Source organism: Mustela putorius, unplaced genomic scaffold (genome assembly GCF_011764305.1).
Source record: "Mustela putorius furo isolate JIRA1106 unplaced genomic scaffold, ASM1176430v1.1 tig00003869_pilon_pilon_pilon, whole genome shotgun sequence".
NCBI classification, from domain to species: domain Eukaryota; kingdom Metazoa; phylum Chordata; class Mammalia; order Carnivora; family Mustelidae; genus Mustela; species Mustela putorius.
The window spans coordinates 9,769,165-9,788,228 of NW_025422021.1; the positions used below are offsets into that span (position 1 = coordinate 9,769,165).

Genomic DNA, 19,064 nt, shown 5'->3' on the forward strand with positions numbered 1-19,064 from the left:
CGGATCACAAATTACTGTGTTTTTCTTACAATAGTGCTGAACTTTTATTTGAGGTTTTCTGTTTCCGAAAAGCAGACATGATGGATTGAAATAAAAGATAATTTATTGCAGTGCTTACTTTCATGTGCAGAGAGAAGCAGTGTAATTGTAATTTACAGTAGCTGTCAAGAAAAATCCATCACAGATGACATTAAAATGACTTATTTTGCCTGAGCCACTTATTGTTTAAATGTGCATAATCTAATAGAAAGAGATTATTTTTAAAAATCTGCTTTATAGTCTTCTAAATTAATATCAAAACATATACTTATGAATTAAACATTAAAAACCATTTATTGATACTTTCATCATGACATTTACAACTATAAGTTTAAATTATTTTTGATGGAACTGTCACATATTTGGGATGCATGAATCTACACATTCACAATATTCTCATATGTACAGATCATATCATCTAGAGATAATTTGAATATACAGCTTTAGAAATAATTTAAAGCAAATGGAGGTACAGTGAGCATAATAACACTGTAATCTAAAGATCACTAGCCATTCCTCATGAAGCAAAAGGGCACACAGAGAACTCTTTTCATTAAACTATTATAGCCAATACTTCTTCAGAGATAGCCTCCTACCTTCACAGGCTTCTGAGAATTTCAAAATGTCCTATAAAGATCACTAGGTTCTTGGTAGCATACTGCTAATAAAAGAAGCTTGAATGTTCTTTTCATGGTGCATCAGTAGAGGGAGGCTATGCAAAAGATGGTGAATATCTTAAAATAAATGAGACTGAGTTGAAAGATGTTTGTAAACCTTCAGTCTGTAATGATTCCAAGTACTTTTGGCTTAAAGGTGGAGACTGTTTATTTACTCCCTTGAGATTTTTGCCTGAATAAGAAAAGGCAAAATAATAGATGTCCAGAAACACCGCCTTAACATGGGCTAGTCCCTGGTGGCAGACAGAAACCATCCAAATAATGAAATGTATCAGGGTGAAAGTAAAAAGTTCATTGTCTGTTATTTTTCACATAGTTCTGTAAGTGTAGCTGTTGGGACTGATCTGGTTTTCAAAGGAGCTTGTCCATGCAAATTCATACTCTGCGAAAACTGACCTTTGCATCCAGATAGCTAAAACCCAATGTCACTTTCAATTCTACTCTTCTTCTTCTTCTTTTTTTTTTTTTATGTAGCTAGAATTAATGTAGTGAATATGTAATGAAATGCATTATCCTGCATGGAGATTTATCAGATTTTCCGACTGAATGCTGTGCTTTGCTAGTACTAGCTGGAGTTCACCTGCATGTTGGTGTGGCGTGTGGCTCTTTTTTGTAAAGAGTTAAGTCGTACACAAAAAAAGGGAACAAAGGTCAGCACCCAGCCGCCACTTGAATGTGAGATTTTTCTTTTTATTCCCCTTGATGTATACTAGGCTCTGTGTTATTAGTCTTAATGATGGAAAATTGTAGTGTTGATACAAATCTTTTTTTCAAAGTAGTAGGCGGGAGCTCCATTTGTTAGTAAGTTTTTTTGTGACTAAAAGCCACGGACAGTACATTTATGTAGCAGTAAAAGGCCTAGATGCTCTTTCCATAGCAGAGCTAATTATTCCTACTGTGACCTTACTGATCTAGCCTGTTCCTAGCACATCTCATCTGTACGCCTGTTCCTCTGTGTAGATGGTGTCAGAGAATATGAAAAACCCTATAATGAAACCATTTTCATGATGGAGAAAGGCTACTGGAGTTGCACTTGCTACAAAGAGGCTCAATTATATGAGTAATTGTGATAATTTTCTACATTCATAGCCTTCAATGGGGAAAAAAGAATGAGAGCCACAAAGGAAAATTACTTTAACAAGAAAGTACAGAGAGTAAAAATGGAAGAAGAGACAAAAAGGGGAAAAAATAACCAGAAAAAAAAAAGTTTAAAAAATAGATCTGGAGGGAGGAATAGCGAGACAGGGAGAACAACAGAAATGCTCAAAAGCCCGTGTGCAGCTGTGTTGCACAATTAAATTGAATTTTTTTTCTGCAGTTGATGAATGTGACTACTGCAAATGTGCCTCTGTAGTTAGCTATCATTTGTTGTTCCGTGACAGGAAAAGGATAATTACCTCTCAGAGAGAATCAAAGGCTGACATGCCCTTTAGACACAGCCATGAATGCAGAGCTCGATAGAATGCTTGAATAAGAATCTAGTGTTCTCTGCCCCCTTCTACTGAAGAATAAATTTTGTTAAAATGCAAGAGCACCACCAGCAAATTTGTTGAACCCTAGGTGTTCAAAAATATGAGATACATCTATCGACTCATCCCATTTGCAAAAATAAAACTGCATTTTGAATTCATTTCTATTATATTCATGGACAGTAAGATAGTGAGATATGCATTAAATTTCTTTTCCCAGTAGGGGTCTGATTCAACATTTCCTATGAAAGAACAGAGAGACACTATCCTTTTTTCCCAGGCTAGTTAGCCTATAATTTAAAACTGTCAAAAACACAATTTTGTTCAAAGTCTTCAATAAAAGCTTCCCAGATATAAGCCAAAGAGATTTTACTAAAGTTTGATTCAGACATTGTTACAATATTTTTAAAGCCATAAATACATTTAACTGATATTTTACTGCCTTTTTTCTTAAAGTGTTTGAGGGCTTACGAAGAAAAAGGCAGCATCTTTTCAAGGTGACTAAGCCTTCCATCCTTTAGACAAATGGGAAGTATTCAATGGTTCATATTAATGAGAACAGTACTTTAAAAGATACTGATGTGATCATCTTTAACAAAATGTATTACTTTTGAATGAAAACACATATTCTGAATGTCTACTTCAAAACAGTTATAGGGGTTTAAAAAAAAAAAGATCTAAAAGTAGGTAACAGATTATGGGGAAAAGTCTTGAATTCAGAAAATACACATACACTCAAAAAGCAAGCACAGAATGCTGTTTGGAAGATAAATTATAGTTTACAGGAAAAAAATGAACCAGACAGGAAAAGGACATAAGCTTGCCCTTTCAGCCTGTTTGCTAATCCACTAATTTGAAAGGTAAGTCTTGCTTGAGCTAATGTTTTGTTTTGTTTTTTTTTTTAATGTTTGTATTACAGGAATATGTTTCACTTCATTCCTTTATAAAATTTAGCTTTTCTCCTGTTTCATTATCCAAGAGTTGGGATGCTTATCCCCTTCTTAGTTACTTTCTTCCATGTTTGGTGTGATTTTGAGTAAAGGAACACTACAGACCAAAATGTCGAGCTTAAACTAAAGCAGTCATATAAATATTGCTTGCTGCTCCTGTAAGTTTCCTGCTGACCCCAGTATAATTCACTGTTTTAAAATCTCTCTCTCTCTCTTTTTTTTAAGCCCAGGGAACAACATTGCAGCTTGGCAGTTCACATACTGATATCAGACTGAAATGATGGTTCTGAATCATAAAACATGTCATCAACTTTATACCAAGCCACCAATAACCTTTGTACCATTTGCCAACCCTCCCTTTACTTGTCAGTGTAAGGCTTACCTGATTGTGTTTCCAATTACAGAGAAGGGAGCCCCCGCTCTGCAAGCTGCAATTGCTTCATCTCTACACCTCCTGGCAACCTCCACTAACTTTTTACCACATTCATCCACATTGCCCACCAAAAACGTTTCAGAGGTGTCTCCGTGGTAGCCATTGTAATAGACCTAAACACAGGCAAACATTTAAAAATACATCCTTATTTAAAAATGTACTTTCAAAAAAAAAAAAAATGTACTTTCCAAAAGTATATATTGTGTTCATTTATGTATTTAGTAGATTCATATGTTTCACCCTTCCAGAATTACTCATTTCCCTACCAAAAAAAAAAAAAAATGCTAAAGCCTTACAGAAATTAAAAAAGATGAAGCTATATGATGATATTACAAAATTCAGAAATAAATATATAACTGGAATGGCTATTTCAGCATTATGATTAGCAATGCTAGTATAATGTTTTATTTCGAGAAGACAAAACTATACATGCATAAATTAGTGACCAAAGACATTGACCCACAATTACTACTATAGCTCTAGGGAACCTAGAAGTATTTAACATAGTGAAAAGTTTCTTCAGTGTCCTAAAGACACTCGATCTTTTATTTACCAATTCTACATTTGGAAGTGATAGACAACAAGAAGAAATAAAATAGACATGTCAGTCTTAGACAGTAGGAGAATTTTGTTTCAAGAAGTGAAGTGGCTCAATATGGAAATGAAATATGTTAGGGAAAGATCCTGCCTGGAAGTGAAACTTTAGTCAATTGTTCCAGATAGCAGAATGTTAACAGAAGACACTATACATGGGGTCTTAAAGGATTAAATTATAACAAAATAGGCTTAAGAATAAAATTACAGAAAATACAATTTTATCAGTTGTCAGCAGGCCCTATAGAATCTTGGAAGACATCAGAGTCATTATAAAAATCAATAATTAACAAACACTATAAGAAATACACAAGGTACTATGGCGATTCACAGACCTGTACCCCTGGGGATAAAAATATATTATATGTTTATAAAAAATTTTAAAAAATAAAAAATAAATACACAAGGTAGAAGAAACTGGTTGAATACTGATCCTCAGATAGAGCACAGAATTTGCTATTTTGCATTAATTTGACCTAGGTAATTATTTTTCACATTTCTCTTTCTCATGAAGTAGAATGTACAAACTTATAAAAAAGATATTTATCTGAGCTATTTTAATACCGAGTTAATGTCTTAAATCTGTATACTATTCTGCACACACACAAAAATACTCTACTACACTCTGTAAGGGAAGCAGGAAAAGTCTTTATTCTTCTTCGCTTTATAAGTCAGGAACCTGAGGCTTAAACAGGTAACTCATCTAAGGTTACTGGCAAAAATACAGAGGTAGATCCAGATGTAGTACTGGCTTCTAATCAAATGTTTTCTCTACTGTGTCAAATGACCTTAATTACCTTGCAATACAGTAGTGTTTTATATATTTTTTCCTATTTGCAGTCCAAGAAAGTACAAGTTTGATTTTATAAACAATTATGTTACTGTTGCTAATATAAGAGTAATTATTTTAAAAATGTGTAATTCAGTGTTTGTGTAACTGTTATTTAAGTAAAAGATATTTTTAAAAATCTTTGACTTCTTATATTACTTTTTGCTAGTTTTCCAAATGACTACGTGAAAGATTCAATATGTACGAGAATAATAACACTTCTGAACGCCTATGGCAGTTATCTATAATTAGGGTTTATGCTCACAAAGTATTCTTGTTTTGTACTTCATTTATTAAAGAAATATTTATTGAGCAACTACTCTAGGCATCTCATAGTTTTTGTTTTGTTTTGTTTTGTTTTTAATTCAGCTTTCAAGGGGGAAAGAAGTCTGTTTCCTTGTGATATATACTAGATGTAAGCAATTATAAAATGCACAATGAGAACTTTCTGATGAAAGTAAAGGATCTCATAATGGAGTCTTTCACTTAATAACATATCTCACAAGAAATATAATTTGTGGCAAGGGGTTAATAAAAAGAAATATAACTTAGGAAGATAGCGACCAATAGGTCTTCTTGACTCCTTTATATTTTGAGACACTTGAAGTGTTTCACCTTGCTTTTATGAGTTTTGCAACTGTGATATATCTGAATGTTAAAAATTCATTAAAAGTCTTCAGGAAACAGAAAAGGCATGGAATATTCTCTCTGAATGCATTGGGAGCAGAAGGAAAGTGTGCTGATTTCATTCAAAGCAGCAATATTTTATTAGGGGGTGATTAGGTGAGACAATAAATGTAAAACCCCTAAATCAGTTACAATTCAAAAGAAAAGTATATCGGAAAAATACTTATTTCAGGCATACTTCATAAAATATCTCCTCCTACATGATTCTGAGTAGGAAAGATAAACCAACAGAATATCTGTGCAGTAAATTCTCAAGTATTCTGAGGACAAAATGATATATGAAAGAGTAGCAGCAATAAAGGCATCATTGGCTATGTCACCATCCAATCTGCTATGAAAAAAGAGGGGGAGTTAATTCAAACAACTAAAAATTTGGCTGAACTCAACTGGATGACAATTTCCACCTCATTCCCACACCTACCTAAGTTCATGGTCTGGATACAAAATAACTATCATGGAAAATATTTCCTCTTCATAGAAGCTATACTCCTTGAATGTTGTCTCTCTCAACTGGTTCTCATCAGATGATTAAATTTTATTTATTTACTTAAAACTTGTCTATTAATCACCAAATGCACAGAATTAATTTCCAATCCGCATAATCCAAAGGGACCCCTGCGAACTTTTTTAGTAAAATGAACTGCCAAAGTGCAAATAATCCAAGTCTGAGACTAGTGAACGGCTGAGAGAATTAGAAAAGGTTGGCACTTGTACAGTTTGAAGTTCCCACGTTAAATCACTTTGGGTTGTTATTTAAAAGAAAGGCTGTTAACCATTTGGTAAAAAGTTGGGTTCAGAGAGAAAACCACTCTGCTCGTATGCTCCGAGTTCAAGGCTCTCTATACCCTCGATGCCACAAATGGAGCACGACGTTACCTTCAGGGATTTTAATAAATCTAGGGAACACTGCTAGCAAAAGAGTTGCTGTCCAAATAGACTGACACACACAGGCCAATGTAGCCCCTAATGACAGAGTAAGATAATGACAGGCCCCACTCAAAATCAGCAGGAAGAGGAAGATCAATCTTGGCAGAGTGAAGGAAAAATGCTGGCTTTCTTCGCGTTAGCTCATCTCATACATATCTAGCTTCAGCAGCTGCCCAGTGCCGTGGTGCTCTGCTTTAACTACACAGTGGATCAATAACAATTACACCTTCTCAAAAACATGACACATAGCAGGATTGGGTTGACATTTCACTTAGGCCAACATTGATCTCAGTGCATCTGATTCCAGCCCTAAATTCAAGTCAGGCCTGGGTTTACTTGGAATAAACACGGAGTTAAAGATAAAAAAGGAAACCAGCTGCTTGTGTCTGGGTCTAGAAGTAAACAGCACTTCCCTTGGTGCGGCTCGCATTTTCAATCCACAATTCTTCCTGGTGCTACCAGCAATTCCGAAGTTGATCAAAGACTATTTTTTATATTATTTACTCACCGTGACATCAATGTTGATAATATCTCCATCCTGAAGAGGTCGACTGAAACGTAAACACAATAAAAATGGTGATAGACAGATCTCAATAAGAGGAATGTACAAATAAATACTATCACGAGCCCAGTGAATTGCAATGGTAATTTGGGGTGGAAGAGGAATAAATGGAAAAAACTATATCTAATCTTTAAGTTATATTAGTCATGTCCCATCTTACAAGAAATACAGAATATGAACATATTGCCATTGTTTAAAAATCTTTTAAAAATTCTTTAAAAAACATACTTATTGGTTACCTTAATTCTGCAAAGAGCTGAAACAATAATTGATGACCTCTATTTGCCTACATTTAGATTTTTACCATTTATATGATTAAAATCTAAGAACGTACAACCAATATTTAAGGAGCAATGACCTTTTTGGACTACACACTGCTTTAACAAACATTAAATTATGTCCACTTAGAAGCAAAATACTTCGAAATTTTTGTTTTACCATAATCAGCTTCACAAGTTTGCAGGTGGGTTTCAATTAAGCTAGTGTCTTTCACCATGTGTTACAGATCTTTGGTCTCATGGTTTAGTTTCCAAAGGAACAATATGTTATTAAGCAATAAATACCTGTCAGGAATACCATGACAGAGCACGTTGTTTACAGAGGTACAAACGGATTTTGGAAAACCTCCATAGCCTAGAGGTGAGGGATAAGCATCGTGACTGATGATTTCCTGATGGACAAGAGCATCTATCTCCTCAGTTGTCATGTCGACCTAAAATATTAAATAAAGAAGTTGTGCAGCCACAGTTGAAGACATTTCCTGCACTTGCTGACCATGTCTCTAGCTACAGCACTTCCAGATGAGACTGTACAGACTTACTGTGATAAACTCGTGATACAACATTTTAATTAATGGGGGTTAGCATGATATATTTCAATTGTGCCTTTTTGATAATCGTTTGAGTATACGATGTTGTTATGGGCTGTTAGGAAATGGAAATTGTAAGCCCTAAGATCCTATAAATTATCTGTTGCATCATTAAATGACATGACTACTTCTGAGCCTGAACACTTCACAGAGAGGTTCTTAGGCACTTCCTTCCTCTTCCTCAAGGGCTAGGGCCTCAGGCTAGCTGAAGCATATAAATTCTCAAAAGTAGCTTCAGTTTAGATGACAAAGCTTGAAAAAGTAAGTCAACCCACACCTCTTTATCTCAGTGAAAGCTTACATGGGCTTTGCAGCAATGATGAGAAGATTATGGATCATTATTTAAAAAAAAACTCGGTCTGATACATATAATAGAAATTTGGTTTTCACAAATCTTGCTTTCTTTCATGCTTAAGTAAATCCATTGGGTTTTTAAAAAAATATTTCTCTTATTAATAGGCATCCAATTGCTCTCAAACTAAAAAAAAACACAAAACCTAAAACTGAGTTTTTTTAGTATATGAAGATACCTCCATAAACTCATAAGTCATAAATGAAATTCTAAAACAAAATCTTTCATTAAAAATTACCTATTTCTTCAATATCTTTCTATGCATCATTTGATATTCACATTATGCTTAATTATGTTCCTATAACCAGTTTATTACACAGGTGACACCCTAAGTGATTTCACCATTGAGACGCACTTCCTAAATTCTGCCCACCTTCTGGAAACTACAGACCCATACTTTTCTTTTTCTTTTCTTTTTTTTTTTTTTTTAAAGATTTTACTTATTTATCAGAGAGAGAGGGGGAGAGAGCGAGCACAGGCAGACAGAATGGCAGGCAGAGGCAGAGGCAGAGGGAGAAGCAGGCTCCCTGCTGAGCAAGGAGCCTGATGTGGGACTCGATCCCAGGACGCCGGGATCATGACCTGAGCCGAAGGCAGCTGCTTAACCAACTGAGCCACCCAGGCGTCCCTTCTTTTTCTTTTTAATGACCCCTAAAAAGCAGAGTGTTTCAGATTATTCTGGAGAACTAAATCTTATAGGAAGACAGTTGTCTGTAATTACATTTCTCTATTACCCATAGCTTTGTATATATGCTCTAATCTTGCTTTGCAGAACTAATGCAAGAGAAAAGGAGACAAAGGATGAGGCAGAACAACTGTTCAGGCACACAGAAATAATGTGGGGGAGTCAAAGCAGAAACTACAGGCAGGAAAAAGGGGCAGAAGTCAAAACTGTCGGCCATTGATCAAGTGGGATAGGCCGATTGGGCCCAAAGTATCTCCAGAATCCTGCTACTTAAAATTGAATTTGGATTTTAAATTACCTCTAGAATAAACACACAAAATAATAAAATCTCCTTCCCCTATCCCAAGGCTTGACTTGATTTTTTTTTAACAGATGAGATGTGTACGCAAGAAGAGCGAAAGGGAGAGAGGGGAAAGAGGGGGGTTGGGTTGCCACTTCTGTACGTCCTTCTGAGGTTTGCGGAGACGCCACCTTTAAACTCTTCCCAGCCAGGAGGAGGACATGTCGCGCCAGCTGACAAGCCTGACGAAGCCCTTGAATCTGATCTTCATTCTTAACTTCTATGCTGTCTCCCCAGTCGGGTACAATGCCTGTCGTCACATAGTCTGGCTTCTTTATGTGCTTGAGGAAAAAGGATTGAAAATGAAGATCAGAACCCAGCACACGACAATGGGATCATTTTTTCGGACACAGCCTCCTGCTTCATGGAGCTCTGCCCTTCCTGCCGGAGCACCGACCTCCGAAGCCAGCACGACAGACCCTCCAGGCTGCCCCCAGTTCCTTCCCCTGCCCTTTTGAACTTAACATTGCCTGTTAGTGCTGCCTCTGGATGGTCTGTTAACCTTACTGTGCTTTGAGTCAAACTGGTCTGAAGTAGACTTCTGGTCAAAACAAACAGTACTTTTCTTTTCTTCCTCCTCCCAACCCTGTAAGAAGCATTCTTGTCGTTGATGGAAAAAGAGCACCAAGCTTCCAAATTGCCAAATGGCTAATTAAGAGTACTTTCATCTTCTTAACACAAAGATAAAATTTATGCAAAGGATAGCTCACAACACCCTCTCCGAATGAATATATGTAAAAGGCTGACTCTCAAGGCCCCCGAAGCCTATTACGAATACACTTTTCTTGTACTCGGCAACTGTACCCAAACTAAGAAGGGACGAGAGAACAAAACCCAACAGCTTTCTTTTCTTTTTCTTTTTTTTAAGTACATTAAAAAAAAAAAAAAAAAAAAAAAAAAAAAACAAACCTAGAACATTCCCATGATTTGCCAAAAAGAAAGAAACCCTCCAAACTCAAAATGTTCAACTCTGATCACCTTTGTAGAACATTCTCCACTGCTTCCTTAAACCTATGGGCAGTATTTAGAAAATAAATAACTACTTTACACACAGAGCTTCTTTCAGTCCCAAGATTGTGCTCAGCTCTTTACAATCTGTTTACGGACACTGCCACACAAGCACTGTGGAACCCTACCGAGTAAGCGTGCACAGCACTTGGGAACAGGAGGCAGAGGGAGAGGAGACTCTTCAGCTGGCTCACAATGACTCTGGAAGAGCTGAGTTTAGGGGTCTGCTCTCTGTGAAGCGCGTCACTCCTTCACTTCTAAGACCTTCCCTTATCCTCATGTTCAGGTGGGCCTTTGTGACACAGGGCACGCCAGTGTTTGGCTGAGCTCTGGGCAAGCATCCATTCCTCCAGCTTTGCCACCAGTGCCCACGGAAGCTCACACAGTCTCCCCCACAGACTGCGTTCCTGTCTCCACTCGGCCCTGCGACTAGGTGGCCAGGTTACGACGACAGGCAGAAGGGCTCCGGGCTTGTCACTGGCATTCTAAAACAATACATTCTTCTCTCTGGAGGCTTCCCTTTCTTTCCCAGCACAGAAACACCAGGAACATCCTCTGGGTTCTGGTAGCCTGTCTCATTGGCCCCTTTCCACACATACACAAAAGGGGCCACTCACCTTCAGGGAGTATAATATACTTAACATGGGTTTACTGTTTAAAATATGCATCAGAGGGGGAAGCAGATGAATTTGTGACAATCTAGACTTCTTTCAGGTGTTCTCATTCTTCCTGCATGACCCCCCCTCCACCTCCTTCATTTTGCATTTCGAAACATGGGTAGATTGTCTTTCCACAGAATTGTACTCTCTGAGAAAAAAATCAAGAATGCTCTGAGGCAAGAGGTTTTTATTTAATTACTCTAAAGGAGGATTCAAAAACAGCAGCATTAATACTATGGAAAGTATGAGCAGGCGTTAGGAAAATAATTCTAGTGTACTAGTTTCAAGTAATCGCTCTTGAATGATCCCAGTTTTACAGTCCATTTTTTTCTATAAAAAGATTAAGAAACTAGAGACATGTACTTTTACCTTCGTGTCAGAAATTTAATATAGAAAATTTTCACGGTAGAAACTAATTCTAAGTAAGCTAAGCAGCTGTAAGCTCAGAGCTTTATTTAAAAAAAATAATAATAATGTTATAGAACTGCAGATGTTACCGCTTCTCAAATCACAATTTCAGATCGTAAACCAAGTTTAAAAATCATGATTCAAATGGCTCAGAAATCAAAGGTGCAAAAAGACATTGGTTCATTTCTGCGGCTATGCTTCATCCTGGCTGGAAAAAGCAGCAGATAATAGGCAACACGGTACCTCAGGGACTGGGTGAGCTGAAGAAACAGCAGCCGGCAAAACTATACTGTGGGAAATCTCTCTTTGTCTCCGGAAAAAGAAATTTCTTCTTTGTTGACTGCTTGACTCCTTGTGTAAGGAGATAGGATTGAGTGGTGAAGAGAAAATTCTATGACAACCTATGAGCAGAAATAGGCATATTTTAAGTTAAAAAACCTACCATAGGGCTACATTTTAAGATGTTCCATTGTTGTCTGTTAAATCATTATCCTAATCCTTTACTGGCTCAAAAAGGAAAAGCCCCAAATAGAAAGGAAAGCGGTTAAATTCTGAGTTCTAGTACAATAATAGCACAGCGTATTTATTAGCTAATACTATGTTTACATACATGTTTGACAATGGAAAACTCCACTCTAACGGGAAACAAACATATAGAGGCATCTGCTAAGTACCAGGTTTGCAGAAAGAACAATTTCTGCTGTGGAACCTTCCCCAGCAATGTCCAGAATGACCTTAGATTCAGGGCACTGTTTGGGTGGCTTTATATTCTTTAAAGCTGTTTTCCTTTCAAGAATCATGGACAAATTGCCAGCTGCACTTTTTGCCCTTGATAGGATTACTACTCTGTGTTAAGTTCACGTGCAGCAAGAGGCATTCTACCGAAATGCACTATGACAAATGCTCAAGTCGGATAAAGACTAAAAAACAGAAATGTAGGGTGTGACCCTGAAACAAAATGAACGCAGGGTCCTAAAGTGCCCACCACAGGAATTAAGAAATAGCTATCAAAATTTTAAATGCATATATCCTTTGACTCAGCAACTCATCTCCTAGGGCTTTCCCTTGCAGATATTATGCAGTAATGGATATAAGAAGAGGTACCCTCACTTTGTGGTAGAAAAAAATGAGGAATAATGCAAATGTCCATCCATGGGGGACTGGTGAAATAGAGTCTGGATGTCTATGCAACAGAAAGCTATGGAGGTATTAGAGAATAAGCTAAATCATTTATTTCTATGTGCTGATACGTAAGCAGGCCACAATACATTGCTAGGGAAAAGACAAAGCTGAACAGTAGGTATAGAAAGCCCAGTGATGTAAAAAAGAATGTATACATTTATATTAGCTTGTATTTCCCTATAAAATTTCTGAAAATTTATATTCATCAATAGTGGTTATTTCTGGGGCATGTGATTGGGCCTGGGGTGGGGAGGAAGTCTCCCTGATTCATTTTATTTTCTTCTACACTGTTAGATTTTTTTAAACCACCCATTTGCATGCATTACTTTTATAATTAAAACAATAGTTTGAAAATTCCCCAGCATGTCACAATTGCATGTCAGAGGTTGGCAAACTACAGCCCGAAGGCCAAATCTGGCTTGCTGTCTGTGTTTTTGTACAGTCCACAACCTAAAAATGAATTTTACATTTATAAATGGGCAAAAAAGAAATAAGAAAAATAGTATTTTGTAACATGTGAAATTATATGAAATTCAAATTTCAATGCCCATAAGTACAGTCACATTCATTCACTTACAATGATCTACGGCTGCTCTGAGCCACAGAGTTGAGTATCTGTAACAGAGACTGTACGGCCCACAAAGCCTAGAATATTTACTATCTGGCCATTTATAGAAGTTTGTTGACTCCTGGTCTAGAGCACTGGTTCTCAAAAAGTGGTACCCAGACCACCATATCAGCATCACATGGGGAAAAATGCAAATTATGGGGCCTCTCCATTTACTGACTCAAACTCTGGGATGAGACCAGCAATCTACCCTGTGACAAGGCCTCAGGGTGATTCTGATATCCTTGAAGGGTTGAGAACTACTGGCCTACAGTAACATTTCAGCTGTGAAACATAATAGAAACACGAAGTGCAGGTGAGTACTGGCCTCCAAGGCCAGGATCTCCAAGTGACCTAGAGAGAGGCACACAAACAAACCCCTATGGTCAGCAATTCAAGGTTATAAGTTTCACTCTATTATGTTCTTCCATAAAGTTGAATGTAATAATGTTGAATCAAACTTACAGAGGTATTTCGGTGTTATTTTAAACAATTCCAAATACTAGACAAAATGCAGCAATATCTTTTTTTTTTTTTTAAATCAAAAGTTGCTTCACAGAGGCAGGTACATATTCCCCGAAGTTTGCACATTTCCCTGTAGACAACACCACCAGCTCTAGACTGTCAACTGGTATATGGGGCAGGGCAGAATCCTAGGAAAAGCAGATGGTTGGAAAGTAGATGCCTAATAAAGAACAGTTCCTTCAAGAACACTTAAAAAGATTTTAATGAGGGCGCCTGGGTGGCTCAGTGGGTTAAGCCGCTGCCTTCGGCTCAGGTCATGATCTCAGGGTCCTGGGATCGAGGCCCGCATCGGGCTCTCTGCTCAGCAGGGAGCCTGCTTCCTCCTCTCTCTCTCTCTGCCTACTTGTGATTTCTCTCTGTCAAATAAATAAATAAAATCTTTAAAAAAAAAAAAAAAAAAAAAGATTTTAATGAGAAAGAAATCGTCCACTCCACTACAGCTTCTAGTACCGAGCACTTACTATGAGTTAATTATTGTCCTAGGCACTTTACATATGTTAGCTCCTTAGTATTAATGAGAACCTTCCACTGCACTCCAGTTGGGGATACTGAAGCACCCAAAGGAAGGTAACTTCCCCAGGAGCATGCAGTAAGTACAAAAACTGTGGGAAAGCGGTCAAGTTGCCTCTACAAAGTATATTATTTTTGGCTCCATAGCTCAGTGGTTAGAGCACTGGTCTTGTATATTATTTTTCCCGTACACATGAGAAAAAATGAACTAACACATATGGAAACACCAGAAAACGTACAAGGCATCACAAAACTATTAGGAGTTACTATCACTAGGTTATTCTTCCAAAAGTGGTGATAGGTTTGACCTAATCCTTCCACTCTCAAGCCAAGCTCCCTTCGCTTTGGTGCGGTGGCTGAAAGAAGCTGGTTGGCAGTCTGCGCTATGCGTCCCAGCGAAAGCAAAGACTTAGGCGGAATCAGTCTATGACTCCAGGCTCCCTAACTCCATCCCGAGGCAGGACCACAACAAGACACAAACCCACAAGTATTTCCCTTCTGAGGAAAGAATGTATTATGATTACTATTAATAAGGATAACACTAATAGAATTAGTAAAGATAATAGTGGTTAGCATTTAATGGCCACTTTCTTTGATGAAGCTCAGTGCTAGGTGCTTTACATACATTATCTCTTACCAATTCTGGTGGGCAGACAGGCAGCTATTAACGCCACTGTTTCACAGATGAGGAACTAAGATTCAACACTGCTGGAGGTTAGGGGGAAGCCCGGGCTCCACATCCCGCAAAACCAACTCAAGGACTGAGCTCACCACTCCAAGCTGCCTTCCTACAGTGTGCAGGGGCTCGAGTAGATAGCATGCTTTCCTATAGGATGTGGTTTTTTAAGGGATTAGCTTTGTGTGTATTATTTTTTTTTAAGATTTATTTATTTATTTGAGAGAGGGAGACTTTGGGGAGGGACAGAAGGAGCTGATCTTCAAGCAGATACCCTGCTGAGTGGGCAGCCTGCCTGGGGGGTGAGGGGGGGCTCGATCCCAGGACCCTTGAGATCATGACCTGAGCCAAAGCCAAGAGTTGGATGCTTAATGGACTGAGCCACCTGGGTGCCCCAGGGAATAGATTTAAAGGAAAGTTGGTTTGTGTGTGTGTATTTAAGATTTATTTAGAGAGAGAGACAGAGCGAGAGAGGGAGCGAGTGCACGTAAGCAAGCACATGAGTGGGGAGAGGGGCAGGGAGAGTGAGAAAGAGAATCCTCAAGCAGACTCCCCCAACCCCCAAGCACAGAGCCCAGAATGGGGCTCAATCCAGGACCCTGAGATCATGATCTGAGCCAAAAAAAGAGAGTCGCCTTCTCAACTGATTGAGCCACCCAGGCGTCCCTAATGGAAAGTTTAAAAAAAAAAAAAGAAAAGAAATAAACATCATAGGACCATCCAACATGTAGAATGAAGGTACTTTTCATGAAAATTCGTTGATCGGATCTAATTGGGAGGTATTGCAGTAATGAGGATAGCATGAGCTTGGAGGGCGGATGGATCTGCCTTACCACAACTTCTGAGCCCCACGTTCTTCACCATCACAGGGAAACAGCAATGTTTTCCTCACCACTCCACTGTTGTGAGCATTAACTGAGATAACATTCATAAGTAAACCATCTTAAAAGCAGGTGCCTCATAAACATTAATTTTTTTCCTTTCCCTTCTCAACTCTTCAATGGGTTTACCTACAGACCTCTAAATTAATTTATTCTTTGATTCAGCAACTACTTACTGAGGTCCTTCTGTATGCCATGTTCTGGATACTGGATGAACCAGACAACAAAGTCCCTGCTCTCACGGAGCTTCTATTCTACGGTGGGACAAAGACAAGAAGCAAACCAACAAATACATTAGATTGTATCAGATGGTCATATGCATGATGAAAAACAGGCCAGAGAGACACAGCAGCGGATGGCACCTTGGAACCGTGGTGCGGCTTCTGGTCCTGCCAAGAGCGAACTATGTGACCTGAAGAAGTAACAGTAAACATTGGCTGAGCACTTTCTGGGGCCTGCTGAGCAGTCAGACCCTGCCCACTGAGACAGGAGGCTTAGGAAAATGAGGGAGTTGGGCTTTCTCATCTTTGAGGGAGGTCTCTTTCAGCTCTGGCATTTGTGCCATCACTCCCCGGCACCTGATTGTCATGCGAAATTCCAGGCAAAGGGAGGATGTGGACCTGATCAATTTCAGGACTCACGAAGATTTTTTTCAATGCAGCTGATTACATGAAAGAGAGATCATCTTTATCAGCATTATCAAGTTCAAGCAGACATTGCAGGGGGAATCTCTTCCATTGCAGGGGGAATCTCTTCCATATGCTTAAACTTGAGGCATGAAGTCACCAGGCCTCTACCTGGATATCTTGTTGAGGCTTTGAGACATTCACTTCGAGGATGAACAGTGTTGCCAATGTACCTGTCCTGCCAAATGATAGGCTCACTGCCAAAAAGATACAGGCACACCCACACACGACTTAAACATTGGGAGCGCAGCCTGAATATATCCAGTCTGTTGACAATTACGGTTGTGCAGTGTACTCAGAAATTCTACCTTCATATGATACTTTTTTATTCGGAGCAAAATCTTTTCTTTCAATCTGATAAAAGACACCCTATAAACGCTGTCACAAGGTAACAGGATAATAAGGTACCATACCGTGTTTATTCCACTAACTATTCATTACAAACCAGGAGAAAAAAAAACTAGTGTTTTCACAGGTGAAATGAAGAAATGGGCTTTAAAAATACATGTCTTTAGAAGATAATGGTCCTCCAATTAATGCGGCAAAAAAGAGGTGGGGCAAAATCCTCCATTTTGTTTATCATACTGGAATTAATAAATAGTAGTTAACAAATTTTCTAAATGCAGAGTGGATAAAATTAAATTCTCCAGTACCCATTATATTCAGGGTCACAGGATAAACAAACTACAGTTACTGCTATAGACCATTCTAGAAAAGGTTTGTTGGGTTTCCTTTATATCTCCTTTCCTTATAAAAGCACTGCTTTGTACACTGAAAGCTGATACAATCCAAATATTATATGTCAACTTTATCTCGATTAAATAAATAAAAGCACTGCTGATACTGTATCACAACTGTATCTAACTTCCCACTTGCTACGGTCAATGTTACAGCTAATTTGATGTATGACACCCATCTTCAGAGGCAGGGACACCAGCAAGGTTTTCATTAGTCACAACACTGGCCGCTCTGTCAGTCTTGTGGGCACCACGATTTGCCCAGGATCCACAGCACATACCACGTTTTTCAAGTTTAATATTTTTTTTAAGATTTTATTTATTTATCTGAGAGAGAGGGTGTGTGCATGAGCAGGGTAAAGGCAGAAGGAGAAGCAGACTCCCCACTGAATAGGGAGCCCGATGCTGGACTCGATCCTAGGACTCTAGGATCATGACCTGAGCCAAAGGCAGACACTTAACTCACTGAGCCACCCAAGCAGCACAGGTTTTATTTTAAGTAACCTCTACACTCAACATAGGGCTCGAACTCACAACCCCAAGATCAAGAGTCACATGCTGCACCAATGAGCCAGGCAGGCGTCCCAGATCTCCTTTTGTTAAAGCTATTTTCAGGAAACAAGTTTCAGGTGTGTACTAATTATTGTAAGGGATAAGCTGACCAGTCTGAAGTTAAGGAGGCACAAGTTGAAAATCATCAGAAGCCGGGGTGCCTGGGAGGTTCAGTTGGTTGGGCAACTGCCTTCAGCTCAAGTCATGATTCCAGGGTCCTAGGATCAAACCCCATGCCAAGCAAGGAGCCCGTTTCTCCCTCTCCCTCTGCCTGCTGCTCTGCCTGCTTGTGTTCTCTCTCACTCTCTGTCAAATAAGTAAATGAAATTTAAGAAAAAAATCATCAGAAACCTCAGAAGAAGAGCGCCCCAGATCAGCAAGGAGCTGCTTTGGACTAATTTGATCTTCAAAGAGTGATCATAATGAGTGTTGTTACTGCTGATTATGTAACAGAAACTCTCTATAGGGTTTCCTTGACCAGTACGTCTATACGTTATTTGTTATAAATACTAGAATATCTACTGTTATCAGAGGTAATAGTAAGAATTATTTTCAGAGTCACAAAAATTCTATCAGTGTCTAGTTTCAGCTGAATGTCGAAAATTATAGGCAACTGCTTCTTTCACTCCATGGAGAAGCACACTGCGCAGCCTGAATGTCTTTTGAAATTGGTATATGTCCTCTGGATCCTGCAGCACATTTTTCATATTTTAAATTTGTATTTGCTGTGGAAATCAAAGTCATGGTTTTAAATATGAAAATATTTGGGAATAACATCAATTTCTAAAAACTGCATTTTATTCCCCTTTACAGATTAAGTCTGAAAGGTGGGATTACGGAATTCAAGTATGATGGAGGGAGGAATGCATTTTTAAATAACTAATGTTGCTGCACACAACATGCCCTATGTTTACTGGCCTCTTACTCAGGGTCCATTTTAATTGTTATCTGCTCATGCATTCTATACCACGTAATGAAATGCTTCCATTTCACCCACTGAGCCCTGGGTTTTTCTGTGCACCTCTACTAATGACCCTTAATTAAGCTGATTTATCCTTGAAAACGTAAGTTTTCTTTTGGCCAACAAGTATTTTTAAGGAAGAGGCCTGAATGAACTTTCAAAGAGACATTTAAAATGCTTATTATTTTAAGCGACCGTAAAGCTGAAAAAGTATATTTGTACTTAAGTGTGGTCTACCAACACCTATATTTTTCTATTGT

General features: G+C 38.4%; 1 protein-coding gene across 1 annotated transcript in view; it reads right to left on the minus strand.

Annotated features, from left to right (window-relative positions):
- METAP1D (methionyl aminopeptidase type 1D, mitochondrial) overlaps window positions 1-19,064 on the minus strand; it is an 87,150-nt gene that overhangs the window by 6,882 nt on the left and 61,204 nt on the right. The window contains 5 exon segments of the mRNA XM_004744073.3: window positions 3,518-3,681; window positions 7,114-7,156; window positions 7,731-7,879; window positions 9,544-9,693; window positions 11,731-11,888. Coding sequence (XP_004744130.3) covers window positions 3,518-3,681; window positions 7,114-7,156; window positions 7,731-7,879; window positions 9,544-9,693; window positions 11,731-11,888 — 664 coding nt within the window.